At 36.6% G+C, this 20,382-nt stretch overlaps 1 protein-coding gene across 2 annotated transcripts in view; it reads right to left on the bottom strand.

Annotated features, from left to right (window-relative positions):
- supt3h (SPT3 homolog, SAGA and STAGA complex component) overlaps window positions 1–20,382 on the bottom strand; it is a 124,279-nt gene that overhangs the window by 26,822 nt on the left and 77,075 nt on the right. For both annotated transcript variants that reach the window (XM_081393851.1, XM_081393852.1), the window contains exons 4-6: window positions 18,346–18,432; window positions 17,579–17,672; window positions 13,362–13,489 (exon numbers count right to left, since the gene is read on the bottom strand). In XM_081393851.1, the coding sequence (XP_081249977.1) occupies window positions 13,362–13,489; window positions 17,579–17,672; window positions 18,346–18,432 (309 nt within the window). The remainder of the gene's footprint in view (window positions 1–13,361; window positions 13,490–17,578; window positions 17,673–18,345; window positions 18,433–20,382) is intronic.

The following is a 20,382-nucleotide window of genomic DNA, read 5'->3' as shown; positions in this document are numbered from 1 at the left end:
GTGTCACATGATCCTTCACAAATCCTTCTAATATGCTGATTTGCTGCTCAAGAAACATTTATTATTATTATCAATGTTGAAAACATTTGCAAAAAAAATTTTCAGGACTACTTAATGAATCGAAAGTTCAAAATAACAGTTTATTTGTCACTTTTGATCAATTCATCCTAGCTGAATAAAAGTACAAATTTCTTTAAAGATCACCCTTCACAATGAGCGTTTGAAGGTGAAACGTTGGGTTAGGGATTTGCTGATAGCAATTTTTTGGATCCCGTAATAATCTCTTCAATTAAGATATTGTTGAGCTCCTGTTTGATGTCATGGTTTAAACCATGGTTTTTTATTTTACACTACACAAGATAAAATGGCATAACATAAGAGAAGGACGGTCTCCGTAAACTTTAAGAGAGCCACGCGCAGTAATGAACCCTCTTAATAGCAACCCAACAGGTTTCACTTGGATTTACAGCTGAGCGTGTTAAGTTGCAGGTCAGAACCTATAATTAGACATTTCCTCATCCTGGACCAATTTCATACCTTCACATAACAGTCAATTTGAGCTTTCTACCAGGCTGTGTGTCATAAAAAAAGGTTCAAGGTTTATGACCATTCCCCCCCCCCCCTCCCGCTGCAAAGAATCTGTTTTACAGTCTAGAGAGAGACTGGTAAGCGGGAAGCGTCAAGTTGGAGACTGAGGACAGTCTGACATGACGCTCGGGGCTCCGGGGCCCGATGCGAGGCAGCCTGGATTCGTTTTCAGGCCACCCAAACCAACCGGAGTCTTTTTATTTAGTTAGCTGGCAGTCATTGGAAATTCCATCTTTGAAAATACATATTAATGATGCCGAGCGCCTTCTCGTTACACAGCGCTGGAACTGTGATTTCTATTAGTGTCGTTAAGAGCCGAACGGAGGTCTCGTTTTGCAGCTCGGAGGGGGAATTCGCAGCAGCCTCGGTGTCTGGGTCCCGCTCCAAATTGGGCCGCGAGCGATACGAGACTGGAGCCGCTGCACTTTTAAATAACTCTTGTCAACCGGGTCGGCCAGAGACAGGAGAAATGTTTTGACTGTGGCTTATTGACTGAAAAGAGCAGCGGGGGGATTCGATGTTTGAATACTATGTATAGCCGCTGATTAAATCAAAACGTTGACCCACCTGCTAATAGCCAAATTATACCCACAACTGACGCGGCGGCCATATAGGAGGACGTTGGCAAATATTTGATTTGGCCCGCTCGCGACTTTCATTTCATGCCAGTGTGGTCTGGATAAAGGGAATCTCAATTTGTAGCACTGCTAGCGATGAGATTTCCATAGGCTGAGGCCCAAGATATATTTTGGCTATCTAGTATATTTCAATGTGCGTCAACCCGCGCATCGGTGATTAACAGCCCGAGGCAGGCTATAATTAAATTTGTGGGGCATTTCATTCAGACACATGGCTAAGTTTAGACGATCAGACAGAAATGAATTTAAAGTGCCACTGTTTTTGCTCATAAAAATCTAAAGCTGCTTGAAAGAGAGTCAGTGATCTCTGTGCAGTCATACGTGCTGGTTTAAACAGCAACTGTGACAATTATTTTCAGGTCGAAGAGAACTGTATGACACCTGATGCCACTCACAAAGAGCAAACTATTAACTTCCTGAACCTTTAAAGGGTCATAATCAATAATAAAGCATACTCAGTTCATGTTCAATCGTCCTGCGTAAAGGGCTAGGCATTTTTATTTCTTTGCGAACAATTGTTTTTATTCAGTAGTCAGGTCAATATAGAAAAGATACAACATTTAGAGTGAGGCCACATCCACCCCCCAGGTAGACTTACACTGTGTACTGAGGAATTGCAGGACATTGCAGTAGAAAAAGTAAAAAGTAAAATACCTAATCAATAGATAAATAGAAAATATACTAAATAAATTTTACATTAAAAAGTCTAAACAAAAGAATTAAGAGGGATTTTCTAATGCAAAACACAAATGCTGGTGCAGTTCATTTGGTCTGAGATCGGATTGCATTAATTTTGGTGTAAATGTGAACGCTCCGAACAATCTCAGACCACACTGAAGTGAACTGAACACAGACAATCTCTGTGAACGATTCAGCTATAAAATGCATTGTTAATGGAGTGCTCCAGGTTCACTTTAATTTCCCCATGCATGTCATTTCAAATATTTTTCACCATTACATGTTACCATGAAAAAAAGAAAGAAACTTAAAAGGGTTTTTTTTTGGTTTTGTTTTTTCAGACCCAAGTGGAATTTAAATTAAATATATTATATATTAAAGGGGTAATTGATTATGAATTCACTTTTCTAACTTTTGTTAGTGTGTAAATGAATGATGCTGTTTGAGCATAAACAACATCTGCAAAGTTACAACGCTCAAAGATCAAAGCAAAGGGTTACGGTTAGGTTTAGGGTTTGCTTTTAAAGAAATTGCTTTTTAAGGATTACAACAAATGGCTGGTAGGGACTACAGTGAGCTTCTTTACGGGTTAGTGACATCACAAACCCTAAAATTTACATACACCCTGGCCCGGGAACACGATTTATAGATTATCAAGACAGAATATGCTAATCCATGACTAGAAGATAACTACACACAAGCTACATAAATTCATCAACTAACCATTCAGAAATGTTGTCTACATGTTGTCACTTCTTCTTGAGTCTCTCCATCTTTGTTTAACTCAGTGCAATTTTCAGTGCATGTATGTGTGAGGTAATTGAAGATGCTAACACACATGAGCTTGTTGAAGCTCCGAACTCTGTGCTGGGAGAATCAGCTCATTTGCATTTAAAGGGACACACACAAAAACAATGCATTTTTGCACACCCTCAAAAAGTGACAATTTTAACATGCTATATAAAAATATCTGTGGGGTATTTTGAGCTAAAACTTCACATACATACTCTGGGGACATCAGAGATTTATTTTACAAGTAATTTGCTATGATATGCTAAAAGTGACATTGCTCGAAACAAACAAACAATAAAAAATAAAATACTGGATCAAATGAACTAAAGCACTTTCAAATTCAGATGCATTGATTTATGATATATATTATATTTAATACAAGTATGACATGTAAGGTAAGTGGTCTTATAATAATTAAATGAGTATAGTAAGTAAAAAGTTTTAACAAAAAGTGAATTTGTTAAAGTGAATTAACAAACAAATGTACAAAAAAGACATTCACTTTCAAAGCCAGGCACACTGTGAATTCATGCAAAAAAAAAAAAAAAATCTATTTCACTCAAGTTCACTAAAAGACGTGTTATTAAAGAGAGAATAAAATCAGAGATGCTTTACGTTGTCTTCAGACTCAAAAAACATCTAGTTTACTGATGGCATTACTTTCCTTTAAAGAAAAAATCTAAAGGTGGAAAAAAAAACTAAAGTTTTATGAAAACCCAAGCAAGCAAAAGTGCAAGAGTTTACATAGCCGTTTTCAGCATTTACGATTTCCTAGGGAATTTGCAAAAGACAGATCACTAGTGTCCCAGAATAGCATCCTGCTGTCATCATGGCATTAAGGCAAAACAATGCGGATCCCACACATCATGACAAAAACACTTTTAAGCATTCCCATCTGAATGTGGCTGAGAAAATAACAGATTGTCAAGAGATCTTAGAGGGTCCTTGGGAAGATGGATGATCTGCCTGAGGAAATACAATCCACACACCACTGACAACAGAGAAGCCATCGCCGGCTGATCAAGTGAATTATACCCCTGTCCGACTCGATCGCGGCTGCCCTGGCTGTTCACATGTGCAGTTAGAGGACTGGACATCTGACAGATGTTTGACCCGTAAGCTGTGGCTTTGGAAATCCTATGAAATAATGGCCTGAGTATTTACACAAGTGTTGTAGTTTATTCACAGCAGCGAGAAAATCTAGTAGCGAGTAAATGGACGATGCAAATGAGGTCATTGAAGTAGTCAGATTTACTGTAAAAGAGAGCTACTAATATAGTGCTAGACTGATATACTGACCAGGCCAACGAAGCAGACGATATCTGTGTACTTTGCGCTATTTTGGCTTTTGTTTTCAAACACAATTACTTACTAATTTTTTTTTGGGTAAAATTGTATATATATTATGTAAATAAAAATATTATATATGATATGATATGATATGATATGATATATATCATTGTATGTATATAATTAAATACTACTTTACAAAATACATTTAAATAATAAATAATTAATATAACAAATATAATATAATATTAATTTATATAATTATTGAATGCACTACCTTTCAAAAGTTTGGGGTCAGTAGTTTTTTTTTTTTTTTTTTAAAGAAGTTTCTTATGCTCACCAAGGCTTAATTTATTTCACAGATCAAAAACACTGTAAAAGTCTATATAATATTGTGAAATATTATTACAATTTAAAATAGCTGTGTTCTATGTGAACATATTTTAAAATGTAATTTACTCCCAATGCAAAGCTGAATTTTCTGCATCATTACTCCAGTCTTCAGTGTGACATGATCCTTCAGAAATCATTCTGATATGCTGATTTACTGCTCAATAAACATTTCTTATTATTTTAAATGTTGAAAACATATTTTTGTGGAAACAGGATGCATTTCTTTCAGGATCCTTTAATAAATGAAAAAATAACAGAAAGAACAGCATCAATATGTATTGTTTTTTTTTGTAACATTATAAATGGCTCTACTGTCGTGTTTTATGCTTTATTTCATCCTTTAATGCTTTATACAATATAGATTGTTTCAAAGCAGCTTTATGGTGATAAACAGGAAAATAATGATTCAATGATGCAAACATAATTCAATTCTGCTGTAAAGCAGAACTAAAAAGAAAAAAAATGTCTCATTGTTCAGCTGAAATCAGTATTGATTCAGTTCAGTTTAAAAACACTGTGTAAAGTTCTAAGTATATACTAGTGCTGTCAATCATTTACATTTTTTCAATATTATTATCTGTAATTAATCCCAATTGATCACACCTAACATTAAAGTGTTTATTAAAGTGTATATCTTTACATTGTAATAATTTCACATTTAATCTTTAAATGAATGTAGAAATAACACTAAGACAGTAGCCTATATTTAAAATATTTGTTTAATGGCATCTTTTTATGAAAGAAGGGCAGTATCATAGATACCAATACTGCTACAGATGCCTCTGTTTTCTCAATTTTAGCCATTATAGCCTCTCAGCATTACAGTATAATCAAAAGCTATCTATTTCAAGTTAAAGCGCTGTCTGAAGCTGTTTCTGTGCGCATGAGTGTGTGTGTGCGTGTGTGTGTGTGTGTGTGTCAAGTCAAGTCAAGTCAAGTTTATTTATATAGCGCTTTTCAAAATACAGATTGTATCAAAGCAGCTTCACAGTATTAAATTAAAATAATACATCAATGTTTGTTTCTAGTGGAAAACGTCCACGTTTGGTAATGCTGATCAATAGTATTGTTGATTGATTAATTAAATAAAATATCCCCAAATATCCCCAACTGAGCAAGCCAAAGGCAACAGTGACAAGGAACCGAAAAACTCCATCAGATGACCTAATGGAGAAAAAAAAAAACCTTGGGAGAACCCAGGCTCAGTCAGGGGCCAGTTCTCCTCTGGCGTTTATAAACTAGAGGTCGGATTTAACTGTAAGATTAAAAGTATTATATGAATGCCTGGCTGAAGAGATGCGTCTTTAATCTAGTTTTAAACTGGGAGAGCGAGTCTGAGAATTGAACAGTATCAGGAAGACTATTCCAGTTTTGGAGCTAAATGTGAAAATGCTCTCCCTCCTTTGGTGGAGACCAAAAGCCTTGAATTTAGTGATCTTAAAGAGCGCAATGGATTATAGGGCGATAGAAGATCCGTTAAATAGACTGGAGCTAAGCCGTTTAGGGCTTTATAAGTCAGTAGCAATACCTTGTAATTAATACGGAACTTTATAGGTAACCAATGTAGTGATGATAAAATCGGTGTTATATGACCATATTTTCTTGATCTAGTAAGAACTCTAGCGGCGGCATTTTGGACTAACTGTAGCTTGTTTATTGAGCATGCAGGACAACCAGCTAATAAAGCATTACAGTAATCTAGTCTCGAGGTCATGAATGCATGAACTAACTTTTCTGCATCAGAAACTGATAGCATATTACGTAGCTTAGCAATGTTTCTAAGGTGGAAAAAGGCTGTTCTTGTAACATGAAATATGATTTTCAAAAGACAGGTTGCAGTCTAATATAACACCCAGGTCTTTTACTGTAGAGGATAAAGTAACAGGACATCCTACTATGTTAAAGTTGTAGTGTGAGAGGTTTTGTGGGCTTTTTTTTTAACCGATGATTAGTACCTCTGTCTTGTCTGGATTTAATAAAAGACAATTGTGCGTCATCCAATCTTTTATATCTTTAACACACTCTGTCAATTTGGATAATTTAGCGTTTTCATCTGGCCGTGATGAAAAATAGATTTGAGTGTCATCAGCATAACAATGGAAACTAATTCCATGTTTCCTTATAATATTTCCAAGTGGCATCATATATATTGAGAATAACAGAGGGCCTAACACAGATCCCTGCGGCACTCCATAGTTTACTGGAGTTATGATCGATTTTTCTCCATTTAAATAGACAAAATGGTAGCGGTCAGATAAGTATGATCTGAACCAGCTTAATGCTTGTCCTTGAACACCAGTATAATTTTGTAGTCGATCTAAGAGTATTGTGTGATCTATAGTATCGAACGCAGCACTGAGATCAAGTAAAACTAGTATTGAGATACAGCTTTGGTCAGAAGCTAATAGTAAATCATTTGTGATTTTAACGCGCGCAGTTTCAGTGCTATGATGCGGTCTGAATCCAGACTGAAACTTTTCATAGATGTCATTTTCTTGTAAGAAAGAGCCCAGTTGAGCGGACACAACTTTTTCTAGTATTTTAGACATAAAAGGAAGATTTGAAATGGGTTTATAATTTGCTAGATTATGTGGGTCTAATTGTGGTTTCTTAATGAGAGGTTTTATAACTGCCAGTTTAAATGTTCTTGGAACATGACCTAAAGATAAAGATGAGTTAATAATATTGAGGAGAGGCTCTTCCACTATAGGTAACACTTCTTTCAGTAGTTTAGTGGGTATAGGATCTAATAAACATGTTGTTGTTTTAGATGAGGTGATAAGTTTATTTAACTCTTTTTGTTCTATAGTTGTAAAGCACTGTAATTGTTCTTGCGGGGTGATAATTAAGTCTGAATTATAAGGCGCAATTGAGGATTGAGCGTTTACAATTGTGATTCTGATGTTTTCTATTTTCTCAGTGAAGAACTTCATGAAATCATTACTACTAAACTGTAACGGAATATTTTGTTCAGGTGACATCTGTTTATTTGTTAGTCTAGCCACGGTGTTAAATAAAAACCTAGGATTGTTTTGGTTGTTTTCTATTAGTTTGCGGAGGTGTTCAGCCCTGGCCGCTTTTAGGGCCTTTTTATAACGTGACATACTGTCTTTCCATGCGATTCTAAAGACCTCTAAATTAGTTTGTTTCCATTTACGCACAAAATTACGGGTTTCTCTCTTTAGAACATGCGTAGTATTGTTGTACCATGGTGCTTTACTTTTCTCTCTGACCTTTTTTAATCTAATGGGTGCAACAATATCCAATTTTCCAAAGAGAATGGTGCTCATAGTGCTAGTTAATTCCTCTAGTTCATCTGTTTGTTTGGGTTCACTGAGCAGCTGAGACAGATCAGATAAGCAATTCGAAAAATTATCTATGGTGGATGGAAGGATTGTTCTGCCTGATCGATAACGCGGCGCAGCATGATATATTACAGGAGTACGTAATATACAAGTTACCATGTAATGGTCAGTGACATCATCACTTTGTGGAATGATATCTATATCGGTTGGATCGGTTCCATGTGATATAATTAAATCGAGTGTATGATTAAAACGATGAGTTGGTCCGGTAACGTTTTGCTTGACCCCAAAGGAGTTTAATAAATCTGTAAACGCAGCCCCTAACGCATCATTTGGATTATCTACGTGTATGTTAAAATCTCCAACAATTAATGCTTTATCGACATTGACTAATAGGTCTGAGAGAAAACCTGCAAACTCTTTTAGGAAATCATCGTAAGGCCCAGGCGGTCTATATACGGTAGCCAAGGCTAGAGATAATAGGGATGTTTTTCTTACATCTGAGAGCGTAACATTTAGTACAAGTACTTCAAACGAAATAAACTTATAACCCGTTTTCTGAGTAACATTGAGAATATCTCTATAGATTGTTGCAACACCGCCACCACGACCAATCAGACGGGGCTCATGTTTATAGGAGTATCCTGATGGAGTAGACTCATTTAGACCGAAATAATCATTTGGTTTAAGCCAGGTTTCAGTAAGGCAAAGTACATCAAAGCTATTATCTGTGACTGTTTCATTTACAATAACTACCTTAGGTGTGAGTGATCTAATGTTTAGAAGACCTAGCTTTAGAAATGGTTTTTGTTTACTAATAGCAACATTTTCTGTTTTAATAACAATTAGATTTTTCCTAGATCCTGCAGTAGATTTATTATTTGATCTCACTAAACGAGGAATAGACACAGTTTCTATGCAATGTTCTACACTAGTATTTATATCAGTTAAATTGGTGCAGCAGAGACTATGATTTGGACTTTTGGTTACTAGTCAAAAGGTATTTAACATTTTGGAGATGTTATCCGACAGAAGATCCGCTCCGAATCTGCTTGGGTGTAAGCCATCAGCACGGAAAAGCCTAGGACGCTCCCAAAACAGATTCCAATTATTTACAAAGAGCAGTTTCTGCTCATTGCACCATGACATTAATCATTCATTTAGCGCAAATAATCTACTAAACTTTTCATGTCCTAGTCGGTACGTGGGAAGCGGTCCTGACACAATGACCTGTCACACAGACAGGAGATTCACAGACACACAGCAGTACTGCACCGCATCCTCTTTTGTGTCTTATCGCGGTCAATAGGTATGTTGCCGTATGACAATGCTGTATCACAGTGGAATAACAGTAATGTATTTCCCCATTGGGATTTTTTAAAGATAGTAGCATCAACAATATAATTGCAGTTATTTATTTATTTGAAGTGTGTATTGTAGTATAGTTGTATTTATTTATTTAATACCAAATTGATTTCTTCTTTTCAAAAAATGAATACAGCAATATTTTAGGGAAAGGGCAATAGGAAGATTGCAGAGTTAGCTCTTCCATGTGATGAGAATGAGGATGAGTTAGCCAAATGATTGTTGATAGGGATGAATGATAGGGATGAATGATAGGGATTAAATGATAGAGATCTACTTATTTTTAGTGTTTCAACTTTATAAATCTATCAATTTCTAAAAGAAATGTGCAATTAAATAAAAAAAATAAAATTAAATCATAATTTTAAAGAAAAACTACTTTTTTGTCCATTTTCCATTGTGGTGCAGCATTGCCATACCCAACCCCACCCCACAATTAATATATATATTAGGGCTGTTTTCGACTAAGGATTTTCATAGTCGAATCTGATTCGTTAGATTTTGCCGTAGTCGACTGATAGTCGAACCTTTTTTTTTTTCTTTTTTTTTTTTTAGATAGCAGCTAGATTTTTTCCATTTCAAACAAAAGAGCTAAAAAAACACATATATATCACACATATATCATAACATTTCATAAACATGAGGAGCAATATGAGAGAGAAATTTGGTGATGGTTGTTTAGGTACATTAAACCACGTAAAGCTTTTTCACGCCCATGAGAACCGCGTGGAGTCAACTCACAGCCGCTCCGCTGCCCTGCTGAAAATGTGAAGCAGAAACGCTTAATATCAGATAACGTCCATAATAATTGGACTCTGGGTTCGATTTTTTGACCATTTTCAGTGGTCATGAGGAGCAATATGAGAGGGAAATTTGGTAATCGTTGTTTAGGTACATTAAACAACGTAAAGCTTTTTAACGCACATGAGAACCGTGTGGAGTCAGCTTTTTAACGCACATGAGAACCGTGTGGAGTCAGCTTTTTAACGCACATGAGAACCGTGTGGAGTCAGCTTTTTAACGCACATGAGAACCGTGTGGAGTCAACTCACAGCCGCTCCGCAGCCCTGCTGAAAATGTGAAGCAGAAACGCTTAATATCAGATAACGTCCATAATAATTGGACTCTGGGTTCGATTTTTTTTATCATTTTAAGTGGTTATGTGGAGCAACATGAGAGGGGAATTTGGTTATCATTGTTTAGGTACATTAAACCATGTAAAGCTTTTTAACGCACATGAGAACCGTGTGGAGTCAACTCACAGCCGCTCCGCAGCCCTGCTGAAAATGTGAAGCAGATTTTTGAATACATTTTTATTTATTTACATTAGTAAGCTACAGGACATCGTCTTTCAAAACATGACCTGAAAAAATAAAATAAAAATGGTACCCAGCCCTTCTGAAAATGCGAATGCATCTCTGTCCCCAGCACATTTCAAACCAAACTGACGCCCATGTATTCGACTATGAGGTTCATAGTCGAATCAGACCTCTCCGAATCGAATCGTCGAATCCTCGACTATTAGAAGTCAGCCCTAATATATATTATTTTAAATATTTTTTGACTGTATGATTGAAGCTATTTCATGTAATAAAAACGTTTTTGAAAAAAATATATATTTCATGGTTAGAACACAATGCGTACCATAGAGGGTTAAAAGTATCTGCGTGATCACATAATGTAACGCTAGCCAAGGGATAACGGAAAGAACGGATGCTGCTTTAATTGCTTTAAATATTTGAATGTGTTAATTGAAAAAATCAATTGCATGCGTTAAAACGTTAATTTTGACATATATACAGTATATGTAACACTGTTAAAAGCTCAGGGAAGGCGGCGGTGGGAACTGGCAAATGGTGAACGTAAATTTAATGACAAAATAAGCTAAAACAATTAAACGAAAGTAAAGCGGCAACCCATGACGGACAACTGCCGCATACACTAAAAAACAATACACCAACATAAAGTCCAGGCCTGGCCCTCTCTCATCTCTCACTGTCGTCACTCCTCCTTTTATCCTTCCGGATAGATTATTAACAGATTGATTATTAATAGATTGATTATTTCCACTCATTAACACTTGCACCATCGGACTTGCTCCGCTCCCACGGCTCTCAGCCCCGCTCTGCTTGCCACAATATACTAACCATTTAAAAATTTGTTTTAATAAAGTTTTCGAATTACGAAAAAGTTATGTTTGGAAAAGGTTGTGCAAAATGAAGAATGAAAGAACAGTTTAACGTTATGCACTCATCAAATGTACATTTACAAAAAGTAAACTTGTGGCAGACAGACAGATGCTTCTACACTGGATATTGTAAAATTGGGCGGCTACTAGCTAGCTACTAGCAAAGAAATATGAAAAGTCAAACATAAATTTGACATTTAAAAAACCCTATGAAATCTGACAGCTACATGATCATCCCACAACGTCTATATGCAACCGGTAAGGCGAACAGATGGAAGAGCACAGGAAAACCAGACATGTGCTCTTAGCCACTAAAAGACCTAGTTAAAGAAGACAAGGGGGTGGTGGCGGGGCGAACAGGGCACTAGATAAAGCAGCACAGTGCCGTGTGGTTAAACCATAAAGCTCCTCTCTCGAGGACTTCATGAGTGGGGCAAAGTGGGAGGCCCAGAAGGATATGGTTCCTTATTCCCAAAAGGTTGTCCTGATAGCTAAAACATACCCATTAAAACACTCAGTAGGAACAAAGTTTTGGGGGAAACCGCAGGCTTTCTTGGCCACATCCAGAACAGACTGGTGCTTGGTTTTTAATTGAGACGGGACGTATAAAGTCTCATGGTAATACCCCCTTGTCCACGGTTCTTGCTTCAGACCTTTAATTACATCTTTCAGCTGTAATTTATTTATTTATGGCCATTTATTTCCCTTGGCACAGTGAGAACAAAAGGATGTTATAAAGACTCCTTGTGTGTATGCCACAAGAGTTCACGTTCATATCGAAAGAGACTCGTCAATGTCTGATTTGGACTGATAAAGAATCGCTTCACCTCATCAGACTGAAAACGCTCCTGTTGACTTCATAATGACGTTTTCTGGGTCAAATTACCGCTCTCTAGATTCACTCGTGGCTTATTTGACATCACAATGGAAACTCAGATGAGATGTTAAGACCAGTGTAGGGGATGAAACCCAGTCGGACCTTGTGACAGGAGTTTGATCCTCGGCTTCTTGTTTTTTATGGAACACGAGTCTCAAAAACACATTTTTCAGTGTCGTCTCAATATCAGGTGCTCCTATGGTTCACGACTATATTCAACATTTTTAAACACCTCGTTTAAGTCAAACTTCTGTTTCACAATGACTACAAGAATAAACTGTGTAAAACTATAAACTGCTGTCTGCGTAGTTTTAGCACCTGATTCACTAAAGAAATTATACTGGACATTAGTACTGATCAATATTTTCATGGATGACTATGCTCTATACAGAAAAACATAAGGTTATTATGCACAATGATAAAAAAGGTTACACTTTATTTTGATGGTCCACTTTAGACATTTTACTAACTATAAGTAACTTTGCAACTACATGTGAACTAACTCTGATTAAAATATTAAGACTGTCTGCTTAATATCTGCTAACACTTTATTTTGATATATATGAATAGTAACTACATGTCAACTAACAGTCTATTAATTACATGTTTCTAACAGTCTATTAATACTCTAATGAGAGTTAGGTGACATGTAGTTGCAAAGTGACTTATAGTTAGTAGAATGTCTAAAGTGGACCATCAAAAAAAGAAAATAAAAAAAGTATCCAATTTAGAAAAATAAAATAAAAAAATATAATATAATATAATATATAAAAAATATAAATGTTTCTGATATCCTTAGCCAACACAAATAAATGTATATTAGGTTTTAGTTAGACAAAAAAACAAACAAAAAAAAATGCACATACTAAGACTAAGCACGTGAATGTTTAGGTTTTTGACGTCACTATCAGATTTTTTTTTCTTTTTTTTCAAAATCTTGTGAATTCTTGCATTCCCAGTTTATTGATTTTATTGATTATTTGTATAATAAACTGATTTTTGAGAGGTATTGCGTTGCTGTGCATGTGAGCAAGCTTAAAATCTCATTTTAAATGTACATGACACAGTGCTAACTGAACTGCAGGGTTTTAGTTAGTTTGGCAGTCTTTATCATAAAAGAATAAACCGATTCCCCTCTTTCTGTGACCGCAGGATAATCCCCTTGAGTTTCAATGTCGTCCACCCTCGCTGGTGTGCGAGCTCAGGGTTTTCAGGCTGAAGCACATTTCTGGGAGCCTCCTACTCACCTCCAGCCGTTCCTGCTTGACTTCATCCACCTCCTCTTCCTCCACCAGAGACAAGAATTCCCCCGTCTGGTCGATGGAGCCCAGGAAGTCCTGCGCCAGACGCTGCCTCTTGTTGCTGCTGTACTTGTCTGTAAGAGGACAGAAACAGGCACATTTGCTGACTCTCTGTCCTGAACACATCTGCAGGCCAGCTGGGCTTGTTAACACCTGACTCGAGATGCAGCGGCCCACTCACCTATAGTGCTTTCTGTTCTGAGTCATCTCGGCTCAGAAGCAAGCCAGACCTCTGAAAGCCAAAGCCTTGTAAGTCTTTAAAAATATAGGAAAAAAAGTTCTTTGAAATCTACTATAGAACAAAAGTATACACACTGTTTGAATAAAGAAAAATAAGTGCACATTATCATCAGAGGGATCTGTCGATTGCTGTTTAGTCAATCAGAGTTCAAATTAATGGATTTGGATGATCTGTTGGATATTATAGAAAAAAAAGGGGGGGGGGGGGCATAGTGCTCTTAAAAGGTTCAGACTGCTTCTACAAATATCTGTGAAAGAATGGGTCGCTCTCAGGAGCTCAGTGAATTCAAGTGTGGTACCGTGATAGGTTACCACCTATGCAATAAGTCCATTCCTGAAATTTCCTCACTACGAAATATTCCACGGTCAACTGTTAGTGGTATTATAACAAAGTGGAAGCAATTGGGAACAACAGCAACTGGCCATGTACAACCACAGATCCACAGGGGTCAGCACATGTTGAGGAGCGCAGAAGTTGCCAACTTTCTGCAGAGTCAATAGCTACAGACCTCCAAACTTCGTGTGGTCTTCAGATTAGCTCAACAACAGTGTGTAGAGCTTCATGGAATGGGTTTCCATGGCCGAGCAGCTTCATCCAAGCCTTAAATCACCAAGTGCAATGCAAAGCGTGGGATGCAGTGGTATAAAGCATGCCACCACTGGACTCTAGAGCAGTGGAGACGAGTTCTCTGGAGTGACGAATCACGCTTCTCTGCCTGGCAATCCGATGGACGAGTCTGAGTTTGACGGTCGCCAGGAGAATGGTACTTGCCTGGCTGCATTGTGACAAGTGTAAAGTTTGGTGGAGGGGGCATTATGGTGTGGGGTTGTTTTTCAGGTGTTGGGCTTGGCCCCTTAGTTCCAGTGAAAGGAACTCTTAATGCGTCAGGAACAGTTTGTGGGAACAGTTTGGGGATGGCCCGATTCCTGTTCCAACATGACTGCTCACCAGTGCACAAAGCAAGGTCCATAAAGACATGGATGAGCGAGTTTGGTGAGGAGGAACTTGACTGGCCTGCACAGAGTCCTGACCTCAACCCGATAGAACACCTTTGGGATGAATTAGAGCGGACACTGCAAGCCAGGCCTTCTCGTCCAACATCAGTGCCTGACCTCACAAATGCTCTTCTAGAAGAATGGTCAAAAATTCCCATAAACACACTCCTAAACCTTGTGGAAAGCCTTCCCAGAAGAGTTGAAGCTGTTATAGCTGCAAAGGATGGGCCAACTCCATATTAAACCCTACGTATTAATAATGGGATATCATAAAAGTTGATGTGGATGTAAAGGCAGACATCCCAAAACTTTTGGCAATATATACAGTATATAACAGAGCTGAAATATAGAAGCCCAAAGACAAACCTCGAATATGAGTTAGTTTTCATTTGTGTCACATGTTTTGTTCACTATGTACATAATTCCCACAGCAGCATAATTTCAAGCTCTACCACAGCGAACGACTTTCACTTTTTCCAGCATGTTCATGTGGTTCAGCGTCAGTGGGCATTACAGGCATAAAGCTCCAGGGTGGGAAAATGAAAAAAAAAAAAATAAGGAAAATGTTAATTAAATGAAAGGAAATACACTGATTAAACACACTTCTGTGAAGTAATGTCTGGTTGTGAATGACAGAAATAGCCCCAGAAAATGTTTAATCAAGGTTACTGAATTTATGACACCTAAATAACAGCTTGTTTTATGGGCTTCAGGTTCGCTGGTCCTGGCACGGCACAACCTTGAACAGACTGTAATTGTGGAGTTCCTCTGTAAACGGGGCAATTCAATCAAATGGTAAAAAAGTCACTTTGTATAAACTCACTTTTTAAATGATACAAATATGTCGACGCACATAATTAGTAGTGCATTCTGGCTTTAAAGAAACTTTAATTTGACATTTGATACAATATTTGGATGAATAACAGGCCTTGAAAAATCTTGGTTTGGATGAACAGTTAATCTAATAATGATGAAATGGTGCATTAAAATCTAATTAAATAAACACTAGTAAAAACATATTTGATGTAGTGGATTCATCCTTCAAAATTAAGAAGTACAAGTAAAACATTTATTTTTAAATGTGACTGTAACAGGGTGAGCAGAAGTGTTTCGAACACAGCAGATCAAAAGATAAAACTGTGAATAAAAATACATAAAGCTTTTCATATCACGCATTTTTTTACTTGACTTACCTACCTTAATTTAACTGAACGTATGTTTACAGAACAATATGTCTAAATGTCTAAACACGACCAATCACTCAACCAACAGCGCTTGCAATTTACTTCCATAACTACTCGTATTTCCAAGTGAAACAGGATATTCAACTCGAAAAAATGGGCGAGACCTAATATTTTACACAGAGAATTGAAAAAACGGTGAGAAGTGTTCAACTGGACAATTAGGTAATCTAATAATGATGAAATGGTGCATTAAAATCGAACTAAATAAACACTAGTAAATACTAGTAGCTTAATTTAACTGAGCGTCTGTTTACAGAGCATGAGCAATGTGTCTAAAAGTCTAAACACGACTAACCACTCAACCAACAATGCTTGCCTCCCAATTTACTTCCATAACTATGAGTATTTCCGAAACAGGATATTCAATGGGGGAAAAAACATGCAAGACCAATTTTTTACACTGAGAATTGAACACATGGTGAAAAGAGTCTCTAAATGGAAAATAAAAGGGAAATCCTTTCAGATTTTAACATGCACTGCTCACAATAAGACCATGTAGGAACACATAGTAAGACAATAAACAGGATTTCACAATGACAATCTCACGCTACACTATATCTCACCCCAAATCTGCTGAGCAACCTAAAAAAAAAGACAATAGCGGTTGAACAGAAGTTCCTCATTTTGCAGTGTAGTTTTGTTGTAGGGGTCACTGCACGAACACTGTATTGCATGAAAAGATATCAAAACCCAACTGCTCTACGTTGCCCTCTTTTGCAACCCTCCGAACACACCACACCAGAGTAAAACCACGTCCTAACACAGGCCGCCTCCCACCGCAGGCCTCCCAGGACAGAAAGAGGCTGTTCTCTCCTCACAATGAAACAATTCCCTCTTATATTTTAAATCGCATACAATAACACAGATAATAGTCAGGGAACAATAATCTCCTGATTGAAAGCGTCACGGATAGGGTAACGAAACTCTCAGAGCCAAAACAACACGCAAGAAGAACCACACGTTAAAAAGAGTGAGCCATGGAAAAGCATCTGCGTTCAGACACAGAGACTCTCAGAACGCTGCATTTCAGTGTTCTTCCATCTCTCAAGTTACACTCTAGATGAGGAGCAAGAGTCCTAATGATACTCGCATGACATTACACGGGACGTCCGCTGCTTCTGCGGATGGTTTTCCTCCCTCGTGCTCAGTTTTCGGTGGTATTGATGAGGGCGGTGGAGCGCTGTTCAAAGCAGATTGATGCCAAAGCTTCTGTCGGCATTTTGGTTAATGACTCTCGCTGATTGACTGTGGCGTACAAAATGACCTCGCTCGACTCTGCTCATTATGCACGGCTTCGTCGTTTAAGGCAACGGCCGTTGATGGGGGGAAAAATGTTTTGAATATCTTTCAAAAGGAAAACATGCTAAGCTGCAATATATATGAAAGTACCATACATGAACTTGGGTTGGGAGTTGCAAACTGGTTCTCATTCAGAAATGGTTCCATTTTTAACCGTTTTTGGAAGCAAGTCATTTTCATGATGTTTGGATCCTTTAACAGTTCTAAAAGATTTGAATTCTTTCAAAATGGCGTAATAAAAATATCTTATTTTCTCTCAGCAATACACGTGATTTAACATTAAAGTGCATGATTCATTGTTAGTTGTTATCAAAAAGTCAGGTTTAAAATATTTGCAAAAAATTAGCGAATGAATCAGAAAATACTACACATCTCATACTGTACCTGAATCCAGCGGGTCCTCATCGTCAATGGTTTTTAGGACTTTGGATTTGTAGTCTCTGAACTGCATGTACTTGATGAGCCGCCGTAATTTTTTCTTAGAGAATAAAAAAAAAAAGAAGACAGAAAGAAACAGGCTCAGCTTTAAAAAAAAAAGAAAATAATAAATTTCCATCCATCTATCCATCTCAGTGATCTTTGAGTTCTTTTTTCTCTATAACATTCAAAAAATTCAATTCTTTCTAGCTGGGTGATACATTCACAATTCTGCTGGAAATACTGAATTAATCAGCATTTTGAATATCGAAATATTGCAAAAATGAATAAAAACGTAGTTAATAGTGCTAGGTTGGATTCATTTCTGTGAATCAGTTCAGATTGTCCATTTCAATGAATCAATTCAAAATTTCTGTGCTTAACCATTCAAGCAAGTTCATCATGTACATTTTATTCAAATGTTTTGTAAAATATCCAGTGAAAAAAAATTATTTGATAGATTGATCCATTATATTTATAAATGCTTGTGTTTTAGTTTTTGCATTAAACTTATTGAATCTACTTGACTAATTAAATTAAATCACATACATAAAGACATAGGGTTAGAAAAGATTATGACAGATGTTTTATTATATCACCCAGCCCTGATTCTTGCTTTCAACATGTGATTGTAAAGCAACAGAACTACAAAAGCAATAACCAAACCAGTAGTCCATAAAAAGGAAGGGTAATGATTTATGTTGCGGTAATGTCTCATATTTGTGTGCTTTTACCTTGTCTTTCCTCATTAGAAAGATGATATCCTCTGGTGAAATGACCCTGGCCCCTCTCAGGAGGGCCACTTCAGCGGCCTGATGGAGCTGAGGGAGGAAAGAAAGGCAATTCAATCAGCAAAGAAACAATCAGCGCTCGCTAACATCTACCGAAATGTGTTTTTAAAATCAGCGCATTGTAGGCAACTGACTCACTGCATGTGCAGTCTAGAGACCTTGAGGAAACTGATAAGGTTTATTTTGAGAGCAGGACTTTTGGCGTGATGTGAGCTTCAGGTCTTATGCAAGAACGTATGACTATTTCACTCAAATGTGACAGAAAATGTCCTTGTCTCCAATGTAAACAGAGAAATGCATCAAAACAACGGATAAAAATGAACAGACCACAGCAAAATACCACGTGATGGTGGACTGGATATGGAAACAAGATAAACAGCCTAGAAATAGGATTAATTACTTGTAGCAGTGTTTTTAACAGTTGTTTAATGTGTCCTGGTTTAATGTAAAGATTAAAAAGACATAATCATCTCGACCTTTTTATCAGCCAGTGCATGAGAGGTTTACAGAGGAATGTCTAAATCACATGCAAATAAATCTTTAAGCTTGAGAAGGACAAAAAAACCTGTAATGAAATATGTCTGGTGAAGTGCTATAATTTCACTTTGTTGCCAAAAGAGGAAAAACAGCTCATCCATCATGGTGGAAATGATAGCTGTTCTTATGTAAATCAACATATCCCATGAATGCTCTAGAATTATGGCAAATCTCATGGAAGGACTGTAGTGTTAACTTACTGATATTTTTAAACCTGTTCTTACAAAAGGATTAAAAAAAAAGAAAGAAAGAAGGATTGAGTTTAACAAAACTATTCTTTGTAAAACTGCTTTGGAACCGTATATGAAAAGTGCTATATAAATATACTGAACTGAACTGAACTAAACCACAACTAATGATCTGTGACGTATATAATAACAAACACACAAAAGCAAGATTTGATTACTTGTGCACATGGCTTCCTTAGTTTAAAAAGTTGATTTCATGTTGAGGACACACTTATATACGAGAATAAAATACAATCTGGAAAATGTAAAGCAAATACCTGCAAAGTAGGGCTGTGCAACAATGAATTTCGATTAATCGCATCCAAAATAAAAGTTTGTGTACTTACACACTGTAAAAAAAATATTGTCATGATTTGTAATCACAACATTTTTTCTTTTGTCAAATCAACTTAATTTACGTGGTTCAGATAACATAATATTTTGAGTTTCTGATGATTAAATCAATCTCCTTCGTTGTATTAACTCAATTGTTCAATTTCAATGAACTTCAAATCTGAAGACAACCAGGTTACTTAATTTTTTTATTTAAACCAACAACTTTTTTTTTTACAGTGATAATATCTTACATAATATATGTGTGTGTACTGTGTATAATTATTTTGTATGTCACACACATGCATGTACATACTTGAGAAATATTTGCATGTATATACTGTAGATATATTTATATATATATATATATATATATATTTATTTATATTATATATAAATATTTTATATATAATTATTACATGGCTTAGTTGAATTCCAATGTAGAATGTGGTCTGTTATTTCTTGATAACAGACCGCTATGAAGTATAACACACCGTTGGCATGAAAAACAGAGTGTTGCTATGGACGCAGGATTCTAACCGTAGAGACGGAATGGACTATTTTCTTTAGCGGAAGCAATACAATCGTTTTTAAATCAATAAACTCCTTTTTAAATCAGTATTTTGTCCACTCCGCTTCGCGTCGGGGTCCCGATCAGCCTGTCGGGGTTGTATTCGCTATAACAACCGCCTCGTTCTACATTATCCCTTACATAACAAATTTTTCTTAAATATATACATGCATGTGTGTGTATTTATATATCCAAAATAATTATAGACAGTACACACACATATATTATGTAAAACACAAACTTTTATTTTGGATGCGATTAATCATGATTAATCGCAATTAATTGTTGCACAGCCCTACTTCAAAGAATAAA

The sequence above is a fragment of the Scardinius erythrophthalmus genome (genome assembly GCF_964197995.2).
Source record: "Scardinius erythrophthalmus genome assembly, chromosome: 19".
NCBI lineage: Eukaryota > Metazoa > Chordata > Actinopteri > Cypriniformes > Leuciscidae > Scardinius > Scardinius erythrophthalmus.
This window is presented reverse-complemented; position numbering and strand designations above follow the sequence as displayed.